This window comes from Silurus aristotelis, assembly GCF_946808225.1.
Source record: "Silurus aristotelis genome assembly, chromosome: 20".
Lineage (NCBI taxonomy): Eukaryota > Metazoa > Chordata > Actinopteri > Siluriformes > Siluridae > Silurus > Silurus aristotelis.
Window position 1 is genome coordinate 3,351,805 of NC_139593.1, and position 19,994 is coordinate 3,371,798.

General features: G+C 37.4%; 2 protein-coding genes across 2 annotated transcripts in view; both read right to left on the reverse strand.

Moving 5' to 3' along the window:
* LOC310715878 (complement C3-like) overlaps positions 1–1,381 on the reverse strand; it is a 79,004-nt gene extending 77,623 nt beyond the window's left edge. The window contains exons 1-2 of the mRNA XM_083522574.1: positions 1,228–1,381; positions 787–982 (exon numbers count right to left, since the gene is read on the reverse strand). Of these exons, the coding sequence (XP_083378700.1) occupies positions 787–982; positions 1,228–1,298 (267 nt within the window). The 5' untranslated portion in view covers positions 1,299–1,381. The remainder of the gene's footprint in view (positions 1–786; positions 983–1,227) is intronic.
* Positions 1,382–4,208: 2,827 nt separating this feature from the next.
* On the reverse strand, positions 4,209–19,110 carry LOC310715913 (complement C3-like). Its single transcript, XM_083522633.1, is given in 35 exon segments — positions 4,209–4,466; positions 4,589–4,724; positions 5,081–5,164; positions 5,320–5,400; positions 5,735–5,830; positions 7,318–7,423; positions 7,522–7,602; positions 7,702–7,792; positions 8,102–8,150; positions 8,245–8,335; positions 8,433–8,492; positions 8,748–8,860; positions 9,502–9,588; positions 9,779–9,842; positions 9,961–10,167; positions 10,487–10,626; positions 10,761–10,852; positions 10,945–11,053; positions 12,641–12,703; positions 13,140–13,269; positions 13,453–13,611; positions 13,711–13,899; positions 14,054–14,251; positions 14,485–14,637; positions 14,860–14,975; positions 15,136–15,159; positions 15,162–15,231; positions 15,416–15,518; positions 15,872–15,959; positions 16,051–16,133; positions 16,274–16,362; positions 16,544–16,620; positions 18,023–18,191; positions 18,511–18,706; positions 18,959–19,110. Coding segments are annotated over 35 exon segments (3,807 nt in total). The 5' UTR covers positions 19,030–19,110; the 3' UTR covers positions 4,209–4,324.
* Between the last annotated feature and the right edge of the window lie 884 nt (positions 19,111–19,994).

Consider the following 19,994-nt stretch of genomic DNA (forward strand, 5'->3'; position numbering starts at 1 on the left):
CAAAGAGATGGTTATTGACTTTAGGAGAGCACTGAGCAGCCATTCTCCACTGATCATCGATGGATCCTTTGTGGAGATCATCAAAATGAGTTCCAGAGTGATGGGTGCATCAGGGTAAGAAGAGGGGCGGATGAACTGATGCACCCATCATCAGTGCTATGATCTAAGGTTGCTGCAGTTGGTCAGGTTTAAGTTCAGCAACATTATGTGCCCAAAGAATGAGGTCAGCTGACTACCTGAATATACTGAATGACCAGGATTTTCTCTTCCCTAATGGCATGGCCATATTCCAAGATGACAATGCCAGGATTCATTGGGCTCAAATTGTGAAAGAGTGGTTCAGGGAGCATGAGGACACCACAGAGTCCAGACCTTAACTCCATTGAGATTCTTTGGGATGTGCTGGAGAAGACTTTTCACAGTGGTCAGACTCTCCCATCATTAATACAAGATCTTGGTGAAAAATTACTGCAACTCTGGTCGGGAATAAATGTTGTGACATTGCATATTCATAGTTAAGTGCTTATGGATTGTTTGAATGGATAAACAAGTTAAATATTAATAATTATTAACAACAAAATATTAAAAAATTCTAAATTGTAAGGTTTAGGAATAAAAATATCAACAGTGCCAAAAAAGGAAAAAAAAGGGAAAATGTTGTATTATGTGTTTTATAAATCAATTACAATATATTAGTAAAAAAGATTTGGACACTCGTGGAAATATTTTTTTTATTTTTTTTACATGCACTTGCATATCATTGATTCTGTTGTTGGAGAAACCCACCTTTATGTTAACCAGAGACTGGAAGTTATTGGCAGCAGTGAGGGTGGTGGATGCAGATGTCAATTCTGTCCTTTTCTGTGGATAGTTCTTAATGCTGATCCTCACTTGGAGATCATTTCCACTATAATCCTGTGCCTCCACAATTAGCTTCTCGTCTGTACCCACACGCAGTATGTTCGGGGCCAACAACACGTTCCTGTGACAGCATGGGAACATTTTACCATGAGCTCAAACAAAGACACACGACACTGTGATCAATGTGCTCATGTGTGTAAAATTACGCGTTATGTACGAGTGCAAATAGTGTGTGGAAAATGCAAAAACTACATGTGAAAAAATGTGTGGAGAGATATAACTGTGTGTGTGTGTATGTGTGTGTGTGTGTGTGTGTGTGTGTGTGTGTGTGTGTGTGTGTGTGTGTGTGTGTGTGTGTGTACTCACAGTGGATCACATAGTATAATTTGAGGAAATGAGAGAAGTGCCACCATCAGCCACACCAGGTCTACATGCATCCTGCCTGCTGGTCCTGGTTCTGTCTGAGGAAGTGTGTTTTACCTCTGAACACTTATAAGCTGCCAACCTGATGTTGACTTTCCACTGCTTCTGCTCTACATTTTATTATGCAATAGTTTAAGCACACACACACACACACACACACACACACACACACACACACACACACACACACACACACACACACACACACACACACCAAAATGTGCTGACTCATAAGTAAATCAGATTTTTCAACACTTAAAAAACATCTAATAATTTAACCATAATTAATTAAATCTTTATGGCTTATATCATGTGTTTTTTATTATTATATTTAATGTGTTTAAAAAAAAAACATTTTTTTTTTTTTTTTTTTTGTAAATAGGTTTTATGAATACAAATTATGTATACATTTACCAAACCAGGCTTTCCATTATATCATTATAACATTATGTCATTATACAGTTGTTAGCAGTAAATTGAAGAACACTGATGATCTCTTCATCATTCACCTGTTAGTGGGTGGATTTATTTATTAGGCAGCAGGTGAACATTTTGTCCTCAAAGAATGATAGAAGCAGGAAAAATGGGCGATCGTAAGGATTTGAGCGAGTTTGAAAAATTGTGACGTCTAGACGTCTGGGTCAGAGCATCTCCAAAACTACAGCTCTTGTGGGATGTTCTGGTCTGAAGTGGTCAGAATCTATCAAAAGTGCTCCAAGGAAGGAACAGTGGTGAACCGGCGACAGAGTATTGGGGGACGAGGATCATTGATGCACGTGAGGAGCGAAGGCTGGTCCATGTAGTCCGATCCAGCAGACGAGCTCCTGTAGCTCGAACTGCTGAAGAAGTTCATGATGTTGATGATCGACAGGCTTTTTTGGCAGCAAAAGGGGACCAACACAATATTATTCAGGTGATCATAATGTTATGCCTGATCAGTAATTTTTTTTTGTAAACTTACTTCATTTTTTATTTTTTTTTATAAATCAAATTTTTTATTATCAGGATATATTTTTGTTTATAGAATATTTTGTAAAGTAGTTTATAACTTTAAATATATTTTTTGTTTGTAATTTCAACTAATACAGTATTGAATATATAGATTTAAGTTTAGAAAATTTTTTACTGTTTACATTTTCTGTTTGTATCTAGATTTTGTTAAGCTTATTCGCTGACGTCAGTTATGAAATGCTCATTATATGCTTTATTATGATTTATTGAAAAAAAAATGGACCTGAGGGAACTTTTTTGTATCGATGCACCTGAAGGGTTAATGAAGCTACGTTTCCGTAAATCAGGCATCTTGTGTAAATGTAACCTTTGATCATATGAACGACCTGCTGAGAGACTGTTATTGATTGTATCAGGGTCAGCAGGTGAAAACACTCTCGCAGAAGATCTTTCAGAAGATACAACTGTTTTTCCCTATCCAAAGCTATACCACGGACCCAGCCGGAGGAGGAAAGCAATGAAGAACAAATACTTAGCACTTAGTAATATACCACTACCAAGGGAGAAAACCGCATATAATATATATTTAGTGTATTATCCAATTTTATTAGTTTTATTATTTATATATATATAAAGAACTGGAAGGAGAGGGGCAGATAATTTTCAAGCTTAAAAAGTTCAAGCTGTAAATTCGAATTGTAAAGTTGAAAAGAACACAAATTCAATCGTTATGTTTTAAACTTTCCATTATGATGATCTGGTGATTCTGAGCTAAACTAACAAGTATTTCCTTGTTGCTAAATCCAACATCTGCCCAACCTTGCACAGTGTATATGCAGTTTTCTTCCTTGAAAGAAATTAAAACCCCACAGATTTTTGAGTTTCAAATAAAAAATTAAAATTATATTTCCTCAAAGATTTCCAATAATAATTAATATAATTTATAATTAGATTGTACATTATAAATTATAATGTACAATCTAATTATAAATTATATTAATTTATAATTATATCAGTTGTAATATTCTGATTTTTAAACTTGAAAATTTCGACGTACAACTTGAAATTTCAAAATTTGTAAATCGGAAATTCCCTGCCCCTCCCCTTCCGGTTCTTTTTTAAAATCCTATATTGGCCGTAATACACCATCAAATTATATGCGTTTTTTTATGAAAATTATATGCGGATAGAACCCTCCCCCAACATAAATGTTTGGGTTTTACACACAGAACCTTTATTAAACTTACAATTTATTTCTCGTAAATTTGTGAAGTTTTTTCTTGTAATCTTTTGAGTTTTTTTCTCTCATATTTTGAGTTTTAAACTCGAAAGTTTAAAAAAAATAAATAAATAAATAAATAGTTTTCATTAGAAAGTTTCGAGTTCCTCGCCCCTCTTCTTTCACTTTTAAAATTTATTTTAGCCCATAGTGCTGCTAATACACCGTTGTTTTCAGCTCATCAACCTGTTTCTTGTCATTGTGTCGCTTTTTTCTCCCACTGGTGTATAATTTCTTGTCTCTCATACACCACAGATGTAGACTAGTTTCTGAAGCTCACAAGGATCAGGCAGAAGGCAGTAAGAAGTCTGGGGTTAACGTGGATGAGACAGAGGAAGTCAGTGATAAAAACATGACAGAGAAAAGAGACATTCCTGATCACCTGATCATCAGGTCTCATCTGTTCAAACTTTTGAGTTGTACTGTAAAAGATTTACTGTTTTAGGTTTTTAAAGAAAATGTGAAATAAATGTATGTTGAACATCTTGAGTTAATCGCATGTCCACATGTGGTTTAATTTGTATCTGGCATGTGATGTGATGTGATGCTGGCTTCTATCTCGTGTCTCAGACCCTTCTGTTTGTTTTTTTACTTTATTTTAGTACTGGGTTTATTCTGTTAACTAATAAACCAGGATACGGATTCTAATACCTCTGAGTCTGCAGCTGTCAACCAACATGTAAAGGAATCATTGGAATGATTTTTTATTATTGTATTTATGTTTTTCTTTCAGAAAACACAGATACAACAAATAATGACAGCACATAATTATAAAAGTTAGATTTAAAAAACAACAACCAAAATATTTTTTTAAGTAGGGCATCCAAAGGTAAAAAGAGCTTCAGCTAGTGCAGTGATGCCCAGGTAATTCTCTTTGTATTCATCAGTTTGCCCTTCAACACTCGTGGGCCAGTATTCAATCCACGTCTTCTCTCCCAGGATATACAGCAGCCTGACCACAACAACAACAACAACAACAACAACAACACAAATGAATTAAAATTCCAAAGCAAATATCACTTCATTATCATCAGCATCTGAAAACCACACAGAGATTCGTAATAATTAACCCACCTGCTGTCTTCCTTCAGTATGTTAGAACGTTGGCCCATGAGGAGGTAGCTCTTGCCTTTCACGAAATTGAAAGCACTTCTGCAATCAGCAAGACCCATAAAGGTCCTCTGGTTTCCAGGGTCAACTCGGTCGATCCCTGTAGAAACAACCCCCCTAGAAATTAGACAGTTCATTCACACAGTAATAAAAGTAATAAATAAAAGTTCTAAATTACTTATTTTATGTATTAATTCTTTATTTAGTGCAACATGAGGCTAATAAATTAAGTTGTAAGATCAAATGTAGGATAATATGTTTTACAATAATAAGCCCCTGTTAATTAATATTTTTTACTAAGTTACATTGAGATTTTTTTCTTAATTTTTTTTTTACGAAGTTTTGTATATTATATGTATATATTTGTATATTGAAACAGATTGAATCATGACAGGGAGTGTATCGCGACTCTAACATACACACAGGTGCATTATACAGAAGAACAGTAAGACCTACCTTCTTTCAGGATCTCTTTAATCTCCATTTCATAGAAATCTGTGTTTGGGTTCAGATTCGTTTCCACTACTTTGACTTTGTAAACTGCAAATACACACATTACAGACAATATAATAGAATTGTTATGTTTTATTCCTTTGATTAAAATAAGAATTGATTCTTATACATGACAGGGCGGCATGAATACAGTGAGGGAGGACTGAAAGAATATGTTAGCATGTGCAGAGTCAGCATTTTACCATAATCGGTGTCGGCTTCACAGGCTCTCAGCTCCCGCTCATTTTGTTCAATATTCAGTTTTTTCTGGATACTGCAGTTTTCTGTATCGGGGAATGTAAAAGATTTATTTATTAATACACATCATAAAAAAACTGTATATATTAGTATATGAGTAAAAATGTATGTGGATTGAATTTAAAGATTGCTTTAAATTTAGGAAATCATTTATCTTGTAATTTGATGCTGAAAATAATGTATTTCTGGAGCAAGCATGTGCTCTTGGGGGTGTGCAGAAGAGCACGGGGGATTGAAGAGAAAATAATGAAAAAGAAGAGCTTGTCAGTGTCCGTGAATGTTATTAGTGAAATAATCTCACTTTAGTATCCAAACACAATTCTTACATTAGTTTATATATTCCTGTATGAATGCTTGTACCTTCAGCACACTCACAAAGACCCTCCTGATTACTGCACAATCTGCTCAGGGCTCCTTCTTTCTTTGTTGGATGGTAGAACTTCACACATCGTTTCCCTACAAATGACATAAGAAATCATGTGCATGTCAAAAAGATCAAAGTCTCCTCCCTCACCTTGTCTCCAAAACGTCTTACATGCGCTGTCCCTCTAATAAACCAATTTCTAATCCTGTTATAAACCTTTTCTCTCTCTCATTTTCCTCGTTCATCAGCTGCTCAAAATACTCCCTCCATCTTTTCAACACACTCTCCTCACTATTCAACACATTTCCATCTCCATCCTCTCACAACCCAGATGTGGAGCATAAGCACTAATTTCATTTATCATCACCTCTTCAACTTCCAGCTCCACGATCATCACCCTATCAGAAACTCTCTTTACCTCCACTACACTCTTACTGTACTCTTCCTTCAGAATCGCCCCTACACCATTTCTCTTTCCATCCACACCATGATAAAACAGTTTAAACACCTCCAATGTTCCTGGCCTTACTCCCTTTCCACTTGGTCTCCTGAACACACAACATATTTACCTTTCTCCTCTCCATCATATCAGCTACCTCTCTCCCTTTACCAGTCATAGTACCAATATTTAAAGTACCAACCCGAACTTTTTGTTAAAGCTCTTGATTAGCTGCTCCCATTAGGGGCCACCACAGCGGATCATCAGTCTCCATACTACTCTGTCTTCTACATCTGCCTCTTTTAATCCAACTACCTGTATGTCTTCCTTCACAACTTCCTTTTTGGCCTTCTGTTTTCCTCCTTTCTGGTGGCTCCATCCTTAGCATTCTTCTAGTGATATTCCCCATGTCCATCCTCTGCCCATGTCTAAACCATCTTAATCGGGCCTCTCTCATTTTGTCACCAAAACATACTATATGTGCTGTCCCTCTAATAAACTCATTTCAGGTACCTGATCTCCTCCACCTCTTCTCCCTGAAACCACACCACTCCACTGTCCTCCCTCTCATTCACACACATGTACTCTGTCTTACTCCTACTGACTTTCATTCCCCTTCTCTCCAGCACATACCTCTCCAGGCTTTTAAACACTGCAAACAAGAAAGGGCTCAGAGCTGATCCTTGATGCAGTCCACCCTCCACCTTAAACCAGTCTGTTGTTCCTACTGCACACAAACCTCCACTCTCCTACACTTCTCCTTTCCCTGCCGTCTCTGTAGATGTTTTCCTTTACTCCTTTGGCCAAAAGTAGCCCAATTTCCGCCGGTTCCCTGTTGGCTAACAATACCTGTGGCGGTCGTTGGTAACCCGGGCCTCGACTGATCCGGTATGAGTATCTGATTTATGATCCGCATGTTTGATTTGGCACATGTTTTACGCTGAATGCCCTTCCTAACGCAATCCTCCCCATTTATCCGGGATTGGGACTGGAACTAAGAGTGCACTGGCTTGTGTTTTCGGATTTGTTAATGTGTTTTGCACTTCTTGGCCACCGTATTTTTGACATGTTAAATTATTGACAAAGAAAATGTCATATTTTTTAAATATCTTACTGCTTTGGCTTGAACACACTCTTTACCTGAATCGTTGTACTCATACACACTGACAGAAGCTGGTTGAAGAATATCTACTTTTTGCATCTTGTGCAGTCTGAACGCAATCTTGTTTGGCACCTTGTTTGATACCTGACAAGAGAAAAAAACAGCCTCATCACAGCCACTTTAATGCTTCATCATTGCTATATGTCAATCATGAAAAATAAATCTTTTTTATCATATAGTACCTTATATAAATAAATGATTAGGGAGCCACGATCAGAAAGTTCTTCAAACTTATGAATGATTTTATCTTTCCCACTGCTCAGCTAAAATGAGATAAGTAGAAAAAAGTAATCAGACATAGCTTTCTGTCAAATGTAAAGCTCCTTGTACAGAACTGTTTGTAGGTATCTGGTTTTGTTTACTTTTGTCAGATCGCTTTTATCCACCACAAACCCGGATAGTAAGCCAATGTCCAAAATAACCACCGTGGCATCTCTTTCTGGGTCTTTAAAACTGAAAAGTTTACAGAAAGTTTCACAGGTGTAAACAGTGAGTTCATTCCAAAAAAGAAATCATAACTTTAAAAATCATTCATTGTCAAATTAAGATGTTTGTGACTATTTTTTTTTTACAGCTCACAAATTCTATTAAAGATACAGTATTAATCATTAATCATCAGTTTTTGCTACTAATTAAAAAGATGGATTTAGGTATCATCATATCATCATATAACCTTCAGAAGAATTAAATTAAAAAAAATCTGATTTAAAATTAAAAATGACTGAATAAAACTTTATGCATTTTATTTTGCCATATACTTACAGGATGTCAATGCTGAACATGTAACTTTCTTCTGCATCTATATATGATGCTAGAGAGAAATATTAGAGCAAAAAATTATGACAGGTATATTAAAAAAATACAACAAATAGAACGCAGGAATTAAAAAATTAACTAAATCTTACTTTCTGCTTCTCTCTTCATTTCAACAGAAACAGTAAACCTTTCGCAGTCGCTTTTTTGTTCTACGGGTCTAGCATAATAAGTCGTCATTACCTATAAAATAGCGTTATTGTTATTATTGTTGTTGTTGTTATTATTATTATTATTTGTAGATCCAAAAATAAACTTTGTAGTATCCATGAGCACTCACTTTCAGAACTCCAACCCCGTTTCCTTTAGCAATAACATTCAACTCTTGCTGAGACTGAACCTGTAAAAGTCCATGCACACAGATCTTTTGTTAGGTCTACATTTGACCTTGATAAAGGACAACATACAGTAGATACTAAAGTCTACACACCCCTGTTAAACCTTTAGTTTAAGCACAGTGTTCATGAATTACTAATGAATAATTAGTAGTAACCAGCATGCTGGGGAATCTTAACTAGGATGAAAATACAATCATTATTCATATCATTTCCACAATAAAACAAGAACATAATAAGAAATTAGAAGAAAAATTAACCTTCATTGAGCCTAAAACATGAGCATTTCTGTTGTTGAGAATCCATTTGATGGGGCGACTTTGTCCACTCACATTCACTTGTACATCCAAGTTTGTCTTCTGATCATCTACAGCTTTAAAGAGCCCGTGGTTAGACTGCAAAATGGCCTTGCTTCTAAGGCTCATCATAAACGGACCACAGTGGTAATTGCTTTAGACTTAAAACAATGAGACACTACAAGACTAAAATTAACCATATGAAGTTTGCATTTTAGCATGCACATTGACCAATCCAGTATAGGGTTTGATTTAAAAAAGTAGACGGAATTGTCAACCAAACATCCAGTACTTCTGTCCTGAACACCAATTCACAACATTGTGGTTAGCGATCAAAAGCATCTCCATTTTCTAGAATGACTAAAGAGAATAAGCCACACTCCACCTTCAATAAGCCACAATCTCCTGTAAAGTAAAATGAACATGCTCTCCACTTTCTAATCCTGGTTGTCTGAAAACTTTTGTAGCTAAAATATTAAAGTCTGAAGTGCTGGCATGGAAACCCATGTTATCTTTGACTATGTTTAAATCAGACGAATAAGCCGAATTACCATTTACAAGAATTTATATCTGCCATATAAATAAAACTTGCTCAGACACCTATTTAACAACATTGGTATTGCATTACTGTTGTGTCTGGTGGGAATAACAATAGAAATGTGCCCTAAAGGAAAAAACTTGAATTGGTCTATGATAGTGTGTTTGAATTTCTTCTTACCAGTCACAGTGATGTAAGTGTGTGCTGCAGTGTTTGGAACCTGCCCACTTGGAATAGCAGTCTTCATCTCTTCAGTTTGGATGCCACCTTTATTTTGAATGAAGAGGGGGTGGGAGTAAGAACAAGAGAAATAGGAAAAAATCTAAACCTAAAAATGTGCAGAATATTGGTGACAAAAAATATAAAAAGAAAGAAAGAAATAAAAAAAGAAAGAGAAGAGGTGGAGGAACAACAATAAGATGCCGTAGATTAGGTATAGACTGTATTAAAAACTTACCAGGAAATAGAGAAGGATTTAGATACAGATTTGTTTGTAACAATTCAGTGAGAACAGCATTGGGCTGAGCAAGAAAAACAGAACATTTCAGACATAATGCAAATCTTAGCATGACTGCAGAACATACAAATCATTAAGGACTGTCCTGAATGTTCGATGATATAGAAATGGTTGATACTCACCACCACCTTCAGGCTTTTTTTTACTCCATCATGATATGATGAACTTGCAGCCTGCACCTCTATATGGTGTTCCCCAATTCTCATGGGAATGATCACAAATGGGACAGATCTGCTGGATCTTGCATCAACATTCACTACGGTACGGTGTTTTTTCTTCTTGCTGGCCACACTAGAAATATCCTTTGTTTCAAAGAATTCCACACGCACCTGTTGGGCAAAGAAATTCAGGAAAGTATGTCCACAGCATCAATACAAAAAAATTAATGTTAATTCATTATCATTGAATCAGCCATTAGTGTGACATATGAAGCCTAGTGAAGTGAAGTCAAAGTAAAACAATTGAAACTATTTCATTTGTGCATCCTAAATAAATAGTGTAACCAAATGGCAGTGGATCCATTGCAGCAGAAATAGACCCGTGATATAATGATGCTAGCCCACTACATCACACATGGGGGCAATTTATCATCAGCCAATCATCCTACCAGAAATGCATTTGTTAAATGTAGATGATTGTGAAAACTACCCTCTGTCGCCTATTGGAGAAGTTATACAGAATCGCTTTGATTTCAACTTGTTCATTGTGTACTGCTGAGTAAGGTAACTTGAGATCCACAAAGAATTCCTTTGCCACTGTTATTTCAAAGGGATCAGCCACACAGATACCTACAGAGAGGGATAAATAACAATGTGCAAATACTTACAGTTATATGCCAGTTCTTACAGGTGTATAGATCAGGTTTGTAGACATTATGTCACATTCAGAGGTTTTCAACATTAGAAAACGATGCAGAACTGACCATGGGACTTGGACAGACTGATGGCTAGGACTTGCCATGTTGTAATAGAGTCTTGTAAATATATTTTGTTCATGGTGAGGCTTGTTGTGGTACTACAATAAAAAGGAAAAAGGCAGAGTCGAAACAGTGCTACCATTAAGCTCCAGAATGCTGGACAAAATATATCATGGATTGTTTCATTTACCATGGGTTGTTTTCTGGGCATCCTGGCAGACTTATATCTTCCCAAAGCCAGCTCTCAGGGAACTGTGTCCGGGTGACGATTTCATCAGAGCTGATGAAATCATCATCACCTGGACAAATTTGGATTTGTAAATCATGCCTCAGGAGATCAAAGTGCAAAACATTGGCACGTCAGAAAATAAAGCGTCATCTTAACTAGCATGAAAATATTATAATTATTTATTTTCCATTTCTTTCCAGTCAGCTTGAAAAGAAAAATTAGTTCCTGCGAGAAATGCAGGAACTAATCGGGTTGATATTAGGCAGTTTCAATAATGAACACAGCAGGGAAAAGACCAAACAAATTTCATAATCAAATGAAGTGTGGATTTAAAGAATTCTGGGAGTTTGAGGCAGACCGTAAATGGGTTAATAACTTTAGAAATGGAAAAAAAATCCTATGAAGCATGGGACGATTTTCTTGCTAAAGGATTTGAGTGGTAGGTCTTGGATTGATAGCCTGACCTTCTGGCCTACACGATAGTGGGGCACAGGATGGAATTTAAAATCCAAAGAATAGACATAATTGTGGGAAGATCTGTCTAGGACAACCCGGGCCTTCTTCCACCCTCGTTGGTAGTGCCGGATCTGGCCAGGGTGAATGGAACAGATGGAACTTTGCTTCCTGCATGGTGAACTTGGGGGATTGGTAGTCTTAGACAGCCTGGAAGGGCGAGAGCCGCATGGCAGCAGTTGGCAAGAAGTTGTGGGCCTATTTCACCCAGATTAGCTTAGAAGACCATGTGGAGGAGTCCTTGGAGTAAAGGACATAAAGACCAGCCTCAGACAGGTGAAGTTGGTTGTCTAAGGCATCCGTGTAATAAATTGGCAAGAGGGATTAGGCATGCCTGGATGGGAGCAGATGTGAAGAGGTCTTTTAGCTCGGAGAAAGCTAGGTTGGGACCATTTGTGTTCCCGGCGGAGGGTGTGAATCGCAAGAAGGGGGTGGTGATGACGTGTCATTTTTATTTCTCTACCCTGGCATACAGACTGTTCCGGAGGAGACGTTGGAGTACAGACCGAACATGGATATGTTCTTCTTCAGAGTGGGAGATGTTATCAACGTTCCGTTAAGTCATTAATCAAGGCCTGGAACATAGCTGGCGTGTTGGTCAGGCCAAACAAGATCACTATGAGTATTGGTAATGTCCAGAAGGGGGTGTTGAATCCGGATTTCCACTCCACTTGCTCCACTCGCTAAATATATAAATTTAGAAGAGGTACCGTTTCTCCGGTATCACCTTATTAACCATTCGGGATAAACATAGGGGCATTTCCATTTGGTGTCCTGATGATTTATGTAATTTTAGCCACCATAATTTCTTTAAAACAATTTCAAGATTATTTAGTTGTGTTTGGTTTCACTAATAATATGAACATACATTTGCATAAAGCGTCCATATTTGTCCATGGCAATGTTTATTACAGTATTGAAAACTTGAAAAGTATTTGTTTAAGGTACATTTGGAACAGATTAAAATGTGCAATCAAGTTGCAATTAATCACGAGCCAACTCATGACAATCATGGGATTAATCGCAAGTAAATATTTTAATCAAATGACAGCTCTAATATATATATATATATATATATATATATATATATATATATATATATATATATATATATATATCAATCTACATAAATCCAACTTCTTACCCAATGATTGGGAGATTTGTGGTTCTCTCCGTTTTCTCTTTGGTTGGGTAGGACAATCAATATCTATAAAAAAAAATTTTACAATTAAACTGGAAATTATATTTACATTTTATTCTCTAAATTTCTGGTAAGTTTTTATTTGTTATAGCTGCTATTTAAGTTTGATATTTAAAAATCCAACAATTATTATTATTATTTTTTTTTTATTTCAATTAGCTAAAATGATTTCTTCACTGATATCTTTGTTAATGATAATAACCCTGATGAAATGATAAATGTGAGACGTTCCACAATAATAATTGGACCAGTAAAAATCATTGTAAATGTTGGGAAACAAAAATAAGCAGACAGAATCACTTTGGGTCATGATGTTACCAGAAAATGAGGTATTGTTACATCATAACCACTCACTGCTTTTTTATTTATTATTTATTACTTTTTATTTATTTATTTATTTATTTATTTATTTATTACTTCAATTTAAAAATATCTGCTTCACCTGTTCTTTCCTTGGTGCCTCCTGCTTTATCAGACTGAAACAGAAGTCCTGCATCATAGAAAACCCCCATGCTGTCTTTCCCACTTCCTGCTGTACAGCCCGTGTCATACTTCTCTATAAGGTTCCAGATCTGTTGGTGGAAATAGATAGGAATATTACTGAAAGTATATATTCTTTAACATCATCAGATTTCAGTAGCAACCTGAATGACTGTTATCCTGTAATCCTGAGTGAACCAAATATAAACCTTCAACATACATGATTAAGAAGATCAGATAATTTTTAAACTCTAACAGCTCAGGGTATCGCTCACCTTGGACTGCGTGAGTCTGTTCTTGTTGAGAGCAAAGACAGCCTTATCCACAGCGACCAGACCAACCTTAGCACTCGGATCTCCAGTAACTACCAGATTAAATTCATCACCAGGCTCGTATATCTTGCCATCGTGGTTGTCCTTTACACTCAGTTTCAGCTATGTTTACATAGGATAAGAAATATATTCATTTAATTTTAGCAAATGGTGGAAAATACTGGCACGCTAGCCAGCTTGTAAAGTGGAAAGAAAGCCTACCGTTCCCATGCACGTGTCCTTTACGTCAACCCAGATGGAGTCTGATACGATTTCAGATCCAACGTGGTAATAAGCCACCAGTCGAAATGAGGGAACCAAGTCCTTAGTGATCCTTTCTGACAGACTTATCAGTGACTGCCCTTTTCTGTTATATCTCTCTGCTTTCACAATCTGTCCTTTACTAAGAATCTGACAAACAGAAACCATAGAACTTTCTTTTAAATAAAAAAGTAAAGAAAACAATCACGGTCTTACATTAGTTCATGTAAGATTCTAGGTTGAGGCTTAGTAATTAATATTATTAATTAATGAATTCACTAATGTGTATGTAAGAGATACCAACCACATAAGTGACGTATTGATCTTCAACACTGCTTTGCATCATTAGATGGAATTTTGCCTCGTCGTCAATTTGCAGTTCTGCAAAATAAGCACTTATATGTAGGTAATTACTGGAACCTCCTTTGGTAGTGTAAGCCTCGGCTATCATCTTGTTCTCAGCTTGTCTTTCATCTAGTATGCGTGGGTCATTGGTCCTTGCCTGGATACACAGCACAACCATTTTAGTTGAAATGCTTCCATTGTGCTTCACTGCTTTTGAAAATTCACACCTGCTGAAAAATCTGTCCTGGTCACTTGAACCAACTTAGCCGGTAAAATTGTATTAAAATAGAACATGATTTAATATTGTGTTTGCTTATTATTCCCATTTCTGTACAATCCATTCTTCACACACACCCTTAAACCTTGACTTAAATCTCAAATCAGACTTACAGTGATTTCTAGAGTGCTCATTACTCTGTTGGTGTTCACAGTGACTTTGGCAATGCCGTTATTATTGGTCAGAGCCTGCAGCTCGCCTAGTCTCATTCCTACATTGATCATCACCCCAGCAGCAGGAGACTGGTCCGGATTGGTCACATAAACCTTTTCAAATCCAGATTAAACGTACAGAAGAGATTGAAAATAATGCATTCTACTCAAAACTTTTTTTTTTTTTTTTTTTTTTTTATCAGTTGACAGTAAATGTAATAAGAATCAATGCTAATTATCCATGCTAATGATTATTAATTAATTAAGCTTTAATGGCTTTGGATGAACGTGAATAATACTTCTTACATACATTGTCTAGAAAGAATATTTTCATACCGTGACATCAAAAGGCGTTCCAGGGTAAAAGTATTTGGGTGTTTTCTTGAACTCGATGGTGTACGGTGATTTTACAATTTGATTGTCCCCCCTTTCTGCTTTAACCATTTCACTTCCTGGGACATTGTTAATGATAAAACGGGTGAAAGGTGACACGTGGAATGATGCGTTAATGTAGATCAGAAAACATACACACACACACACACACACACACACACACACACACACACACACACACACACACACACACACACACACACAGTGACCACCTCTTACCAGTCTGAGTTAAAACATTGACTGATATGAATTATTATTGATGGACTGCTGTATCATGGATCTTGTGAGCACTGCATCTCCCACTCCATTAGTGATCTACATACAACATACTACAGGTAAGCATTATAACCTGAATGCAAACACTTTATCATTGTTTACTTCTTTCTTATTTTCATTTAATAAAAAAAGTTATATTAAATACATTGGACACACATTTCATTCCTTATTAATTTGTTTAGATTTTGAAGGATGAAGTACTGGAAAAGTGCATGTCCTTTACCGGTATTGTGCTTGAAGAGTTAGGCAGAAAGAATCTTACGTTATCCTTCCTCACTTCAAACACCACAAACGCAACACCGTCCACATTTTTTCCAAACTGGTACCTACATAATTCACAAAAATCATATATATATATATATATATATATATATATATATATATATATATATATATATATATACACACACACACACACACACACACACACACACACACACACATATATATATATATATATATATATATATATATATATATATATATATATATATATATATATATATATATATATATATATATATATTTACAGTGAAATATTTGTGAAAGCTTTTAAATATGTTTAAATTGGAATAGAAGGAATCTCCATCAGTGCCTCTTCCTGGAGTTGTACCAACCACCATGGTCCAAATATATATATTTGGACCATGATCTCACTTGGCTTGGATATTTTACTTACTTGGCAGTTATTAACACCTCAAACTCCTCATCATGGACATCAATAAATGGCTTGATTGGCTGTAATGTTACCTTAACAATTGGGAGCACTGAAAAAAAAAAACAAAGAAAAAGTGAAGGAAAGCTTTTTCTACAGAAGAACCAGCAAGGGGGTAGATTTTCTAATTATAATATTCGTACCATATTCTTTAACTTCAAATTGAGCAGTGACGTTTTTATGAGGGGCGTTTTTAGACTTTACTACTATAGACCATACCCCAAATCTGTGTGGGGGAGAGAGAGAGAGAGAGAGAGAGAGAGAGAGAGAGAGAGAGAGAGAGAGAGCGAGAGAGAGGGTTTACAGTAAAACTGATTGTTCATGATATTTCACTTTACACCAGAAGCCTTAATGCAGTGGACTGACTTGGTAATTTCAGGGATATTGTAATTCCCTCTTATTATCGCTTCATTGGGGTAGATCACATCTTTTTTGATTGTGTGTCCACTGTGATTCTGGGGGGAAAAGTAAAAGAAAACAAAGCATAATTTGTGATTTAAGAAAACATTTCAGTCACAAATCACCATCAGTCTCATAACTGTTCTGATTTTTTTTCATGAGTATAAATGTAAGTAAATGTAGGAGATGGAGAAGATTTTGTTATAAACTGTGGAGAAGATGAAGTTTTTATTTTACTATGATGTCCACGTCGATTCCTCCAGGGTAGTCTTTGGGCTGCAGGTCAGGAGCCAGTAAGAAGATCCTGTAAAGAACTGAGACACAAAAACCTAATTATTTGCCTAATTTACACATGCATATCCTGGTCAGTGTGATTGCTAGACTGTTATTGGCTGGGAGTTCAGAGAGATTAACACACAGGTGGTGTGCGTTCAGTTTAATCAGCATGCAAGACGAATGCTGTCAGGTTTTTGGGGGCCTGTCAGGACATTGGCTGTTATGCAGTCTTTAGCCACTAGATGTCCCATTCCCCGCTTTTCTTTCCTGTGTCTGTATACCTAATTGCCTAGTTTACTCTCCACTGTGCATTTAAGAACCCAATTTGTCTCAATTCTTGATCTGGATAACTAAGCAAAGACAAGAATTTAAAATATGATGCCGCTACAGGATGCATAAAAAACTAGTTCATGCTTTTGTTACATCAAGATTAGACTACTGTACCGCTTTACTGTCTGGGTGATGAAGTAAGTGCAGAAATAAACTTCAGTATTCAGTAAAAATACAACTTCAGAAAATATGAGCACATCAGCCATGTTTTAATCATCTACACTGCTCCCAATTACATCTCACACTGATTATAAAATACTACTACTGACGTATAGAGCACTTAACGTCTTGCGTCACAGTATTTGAGTGAACTTCTGTACCAGTATGATCCTCCATTTTAACACGTTCACTCAGGTTTGTTGACGGTGGTGTGGTGGGTCGTCTCTTATCCCAGAGATCCCTCATGTCAGTGTTACCCTCTGGTTCTCCCTTTTAGTTATGCTGCCAGAGCGAGTCTTGCCGTAGTCCAAACTGCACACTTTTATACCACAATATAGACTTAATAATCCATATCTATCTCTCCCTGTCACCCCTCTTCTCTCTCTCTCTCTCTCTCTCTCTCTCTCTCTCTCTCTCTCTCTCTCTCTCTCTCTCTCTCTCTCTCTCTCCCTCTCTCTCAGTCGAGTTAAACATGTTCCTGAGGTACCAGTGACCACTGTTCCTGCACCTCTATCCCTCCATTGTTCTGCCCACTTCGTTCAGGCCTGCCTCTGGATGGTGTTCTCTTTGATTGGAGGACACTCTGTACAGTTGGGGATGGTTTCTCATCAATCGACTGGCGATCCATGAAATAGAGTAACACAGGAGCTTTGAGGATTTCAATTTAGATTTGGACAGTAGTTAATGTCAACAGTCTGCTACACTGACTCAGGACTACAGTTTGCATCTGATCACAATCACTGCACCTCAACATCGTTTATCTGTAATAAATGGACATCCCAGATGAGGATGAGGTACCCCCCTTTTGAGTCTGGTTCCTCTCAAGGTTTTTCTTATGTCATCTCAGGGAGTTTTTCCTTTCCACAGTCACCACCGGCTCGCTCATTAGGAACAAACTTACGTTACCTTAATTGAGGCTTTCATACCTACTGTGTGTCCAGACAGTTTTACCTTGTGTTCCAGGTGTGTAGATGCTCTTGTCGGTCTGAACAAATATGTAGCTGGATTGGAAGGACACCAACACCATTTTTTCCAGCACACTGGTAGGAAACTCAGCCTGAAGATACACATACTGCTTGTCCAGTGGGCCATCATTAAAGAAGCCAATAACATCAGGAATCTGAACCAAAGCAAAGTAAGAGAAGCTCCATTATAATGGTCATTATACACCCTCTTCTAAAAATATATAATAATGATTATATTTTCATCCAATAATTTATTTATTTACATTATTTATAGCTAAGTCCTTATGTAGTGTTTGCATAAATACAAAAGTCAATTATTGATAGTTATAAAAATTGATAAGGTTCAGAAATTAAAATGTCATCAGTGGCATAAAAGTAAAAAATTCAAAGACACTAGAAAATTTGCATCTGAATTTTTCATTTAAGGTTTTGCACATGCCTGGATATTATTGATTCTGATTTTGGAGAACTCACCTTTATCTTAACTAGGGACTGGAAGTTGTTGGCAGCAGTGAGGGTGGTGGATGCAGATGTCAATTCTGTCGTTTTCTGTGGATAGTTCTTGACGCTGATCTTTATTTGGAGATCATTTCCAATGTAATCCTGTGCCTCCACAAACACCTTCTCGTCTGTGCCCACACGCAGTATGTTCGGGGCCAACATTACGTTCCTGTGCAGAGAAAAAAATGATTTGACACATTTTACCATGAGTTCAAACAAAGACACATGACACTGTGATCAATGTGCTCATGTGTGTAAAATTACACGTTATGTACGAGTGCAAATAGTGTGTGGAAATTGCAAAAACTACATGTGAAAAAAATGTGTGGAGAGAAATAACTGTGTGTGTGTGTGTGTGTGTGTGTGTGTGTGTGTGTGTGTGTGTGTGTGTGTGTGTGTGTGTGTGTGTGTGTGTACTTACAGTGGATCACATAGTATAATTTGAGGAAATGAGAGAAGTGCCACCGTCAGCCACACCAGGTCTACATGCATCCTGCCTGCTGGTCCTGGTTCTGTCTGAGGAAGTGTGTTTTACCTCTGAACACTTATAAGCTGCCAACCTGATGTTGACTTTCCACTGCTTCTGCTCTACATTTTATTATGCAATAGTTTAAGCACACACACACACACACACATGCGCACAACACACACACACACACACATGCGCACAACACACACACACACACACACACACACACACACACACACACACACACACACACACACACACCAAAATGTGCTGACTCATGAGTAAATTTGAGTTTTCGACACCTAATAAAATATCTAATAATTTTTTCATTATTAATTAAATCTTTATGCCTTATATCATGTTTTTTAATTATATTTAATATGTAAAAAAAAATATAAGTAAAAAAAAAAAAAAAAAAAAAAAAAAAAGCCTCTCCTTGAACTGCCACCTTAACGTGGTGGAGGGGTTTGAGTACCCGAATGACCCTAGGAGCTATGTTGTCCGGGGCTATATGCCCCTGGTAGGGTCTCCCAAGGCAAACAGGTCCTGGGCGACGGGTCAGACTAAGAGCGGTTCAAAACCCCTTATGAGAGATACTAAATCAGGGACCGTGACGTCGCCCGGTATGGCGCAGCCGGGCCCCCCCCCCGGAGCCAGGCCTGGGGTTGGGGCTCGTATGCGAGCGCCTGGTGGGCGGGCCTTCCCCCACAGGGTCCGGCCGGGCTCACCACCTGCAGGAGGGACCGTAAGGGGCCGGTGCTAAGAGGATCGGGCAGCAGTCGAAGGCGGAGGCCTCGACAACCCGATCCCTGGACACGGAAGCTAGCTCTAGGGACGTGGAATGTCACCTCGCTGGCGGGGAAGGAGCCTGAGATTGTGCGTGAGGTTGAGAGGTTTTGACTAGAGATAGTCGGGATCACCTCTACGCACGGCCACACTCCTCGAGAGAGGATGGACTCTTTACAACTCTGGAGCTGCCCATGGTGAA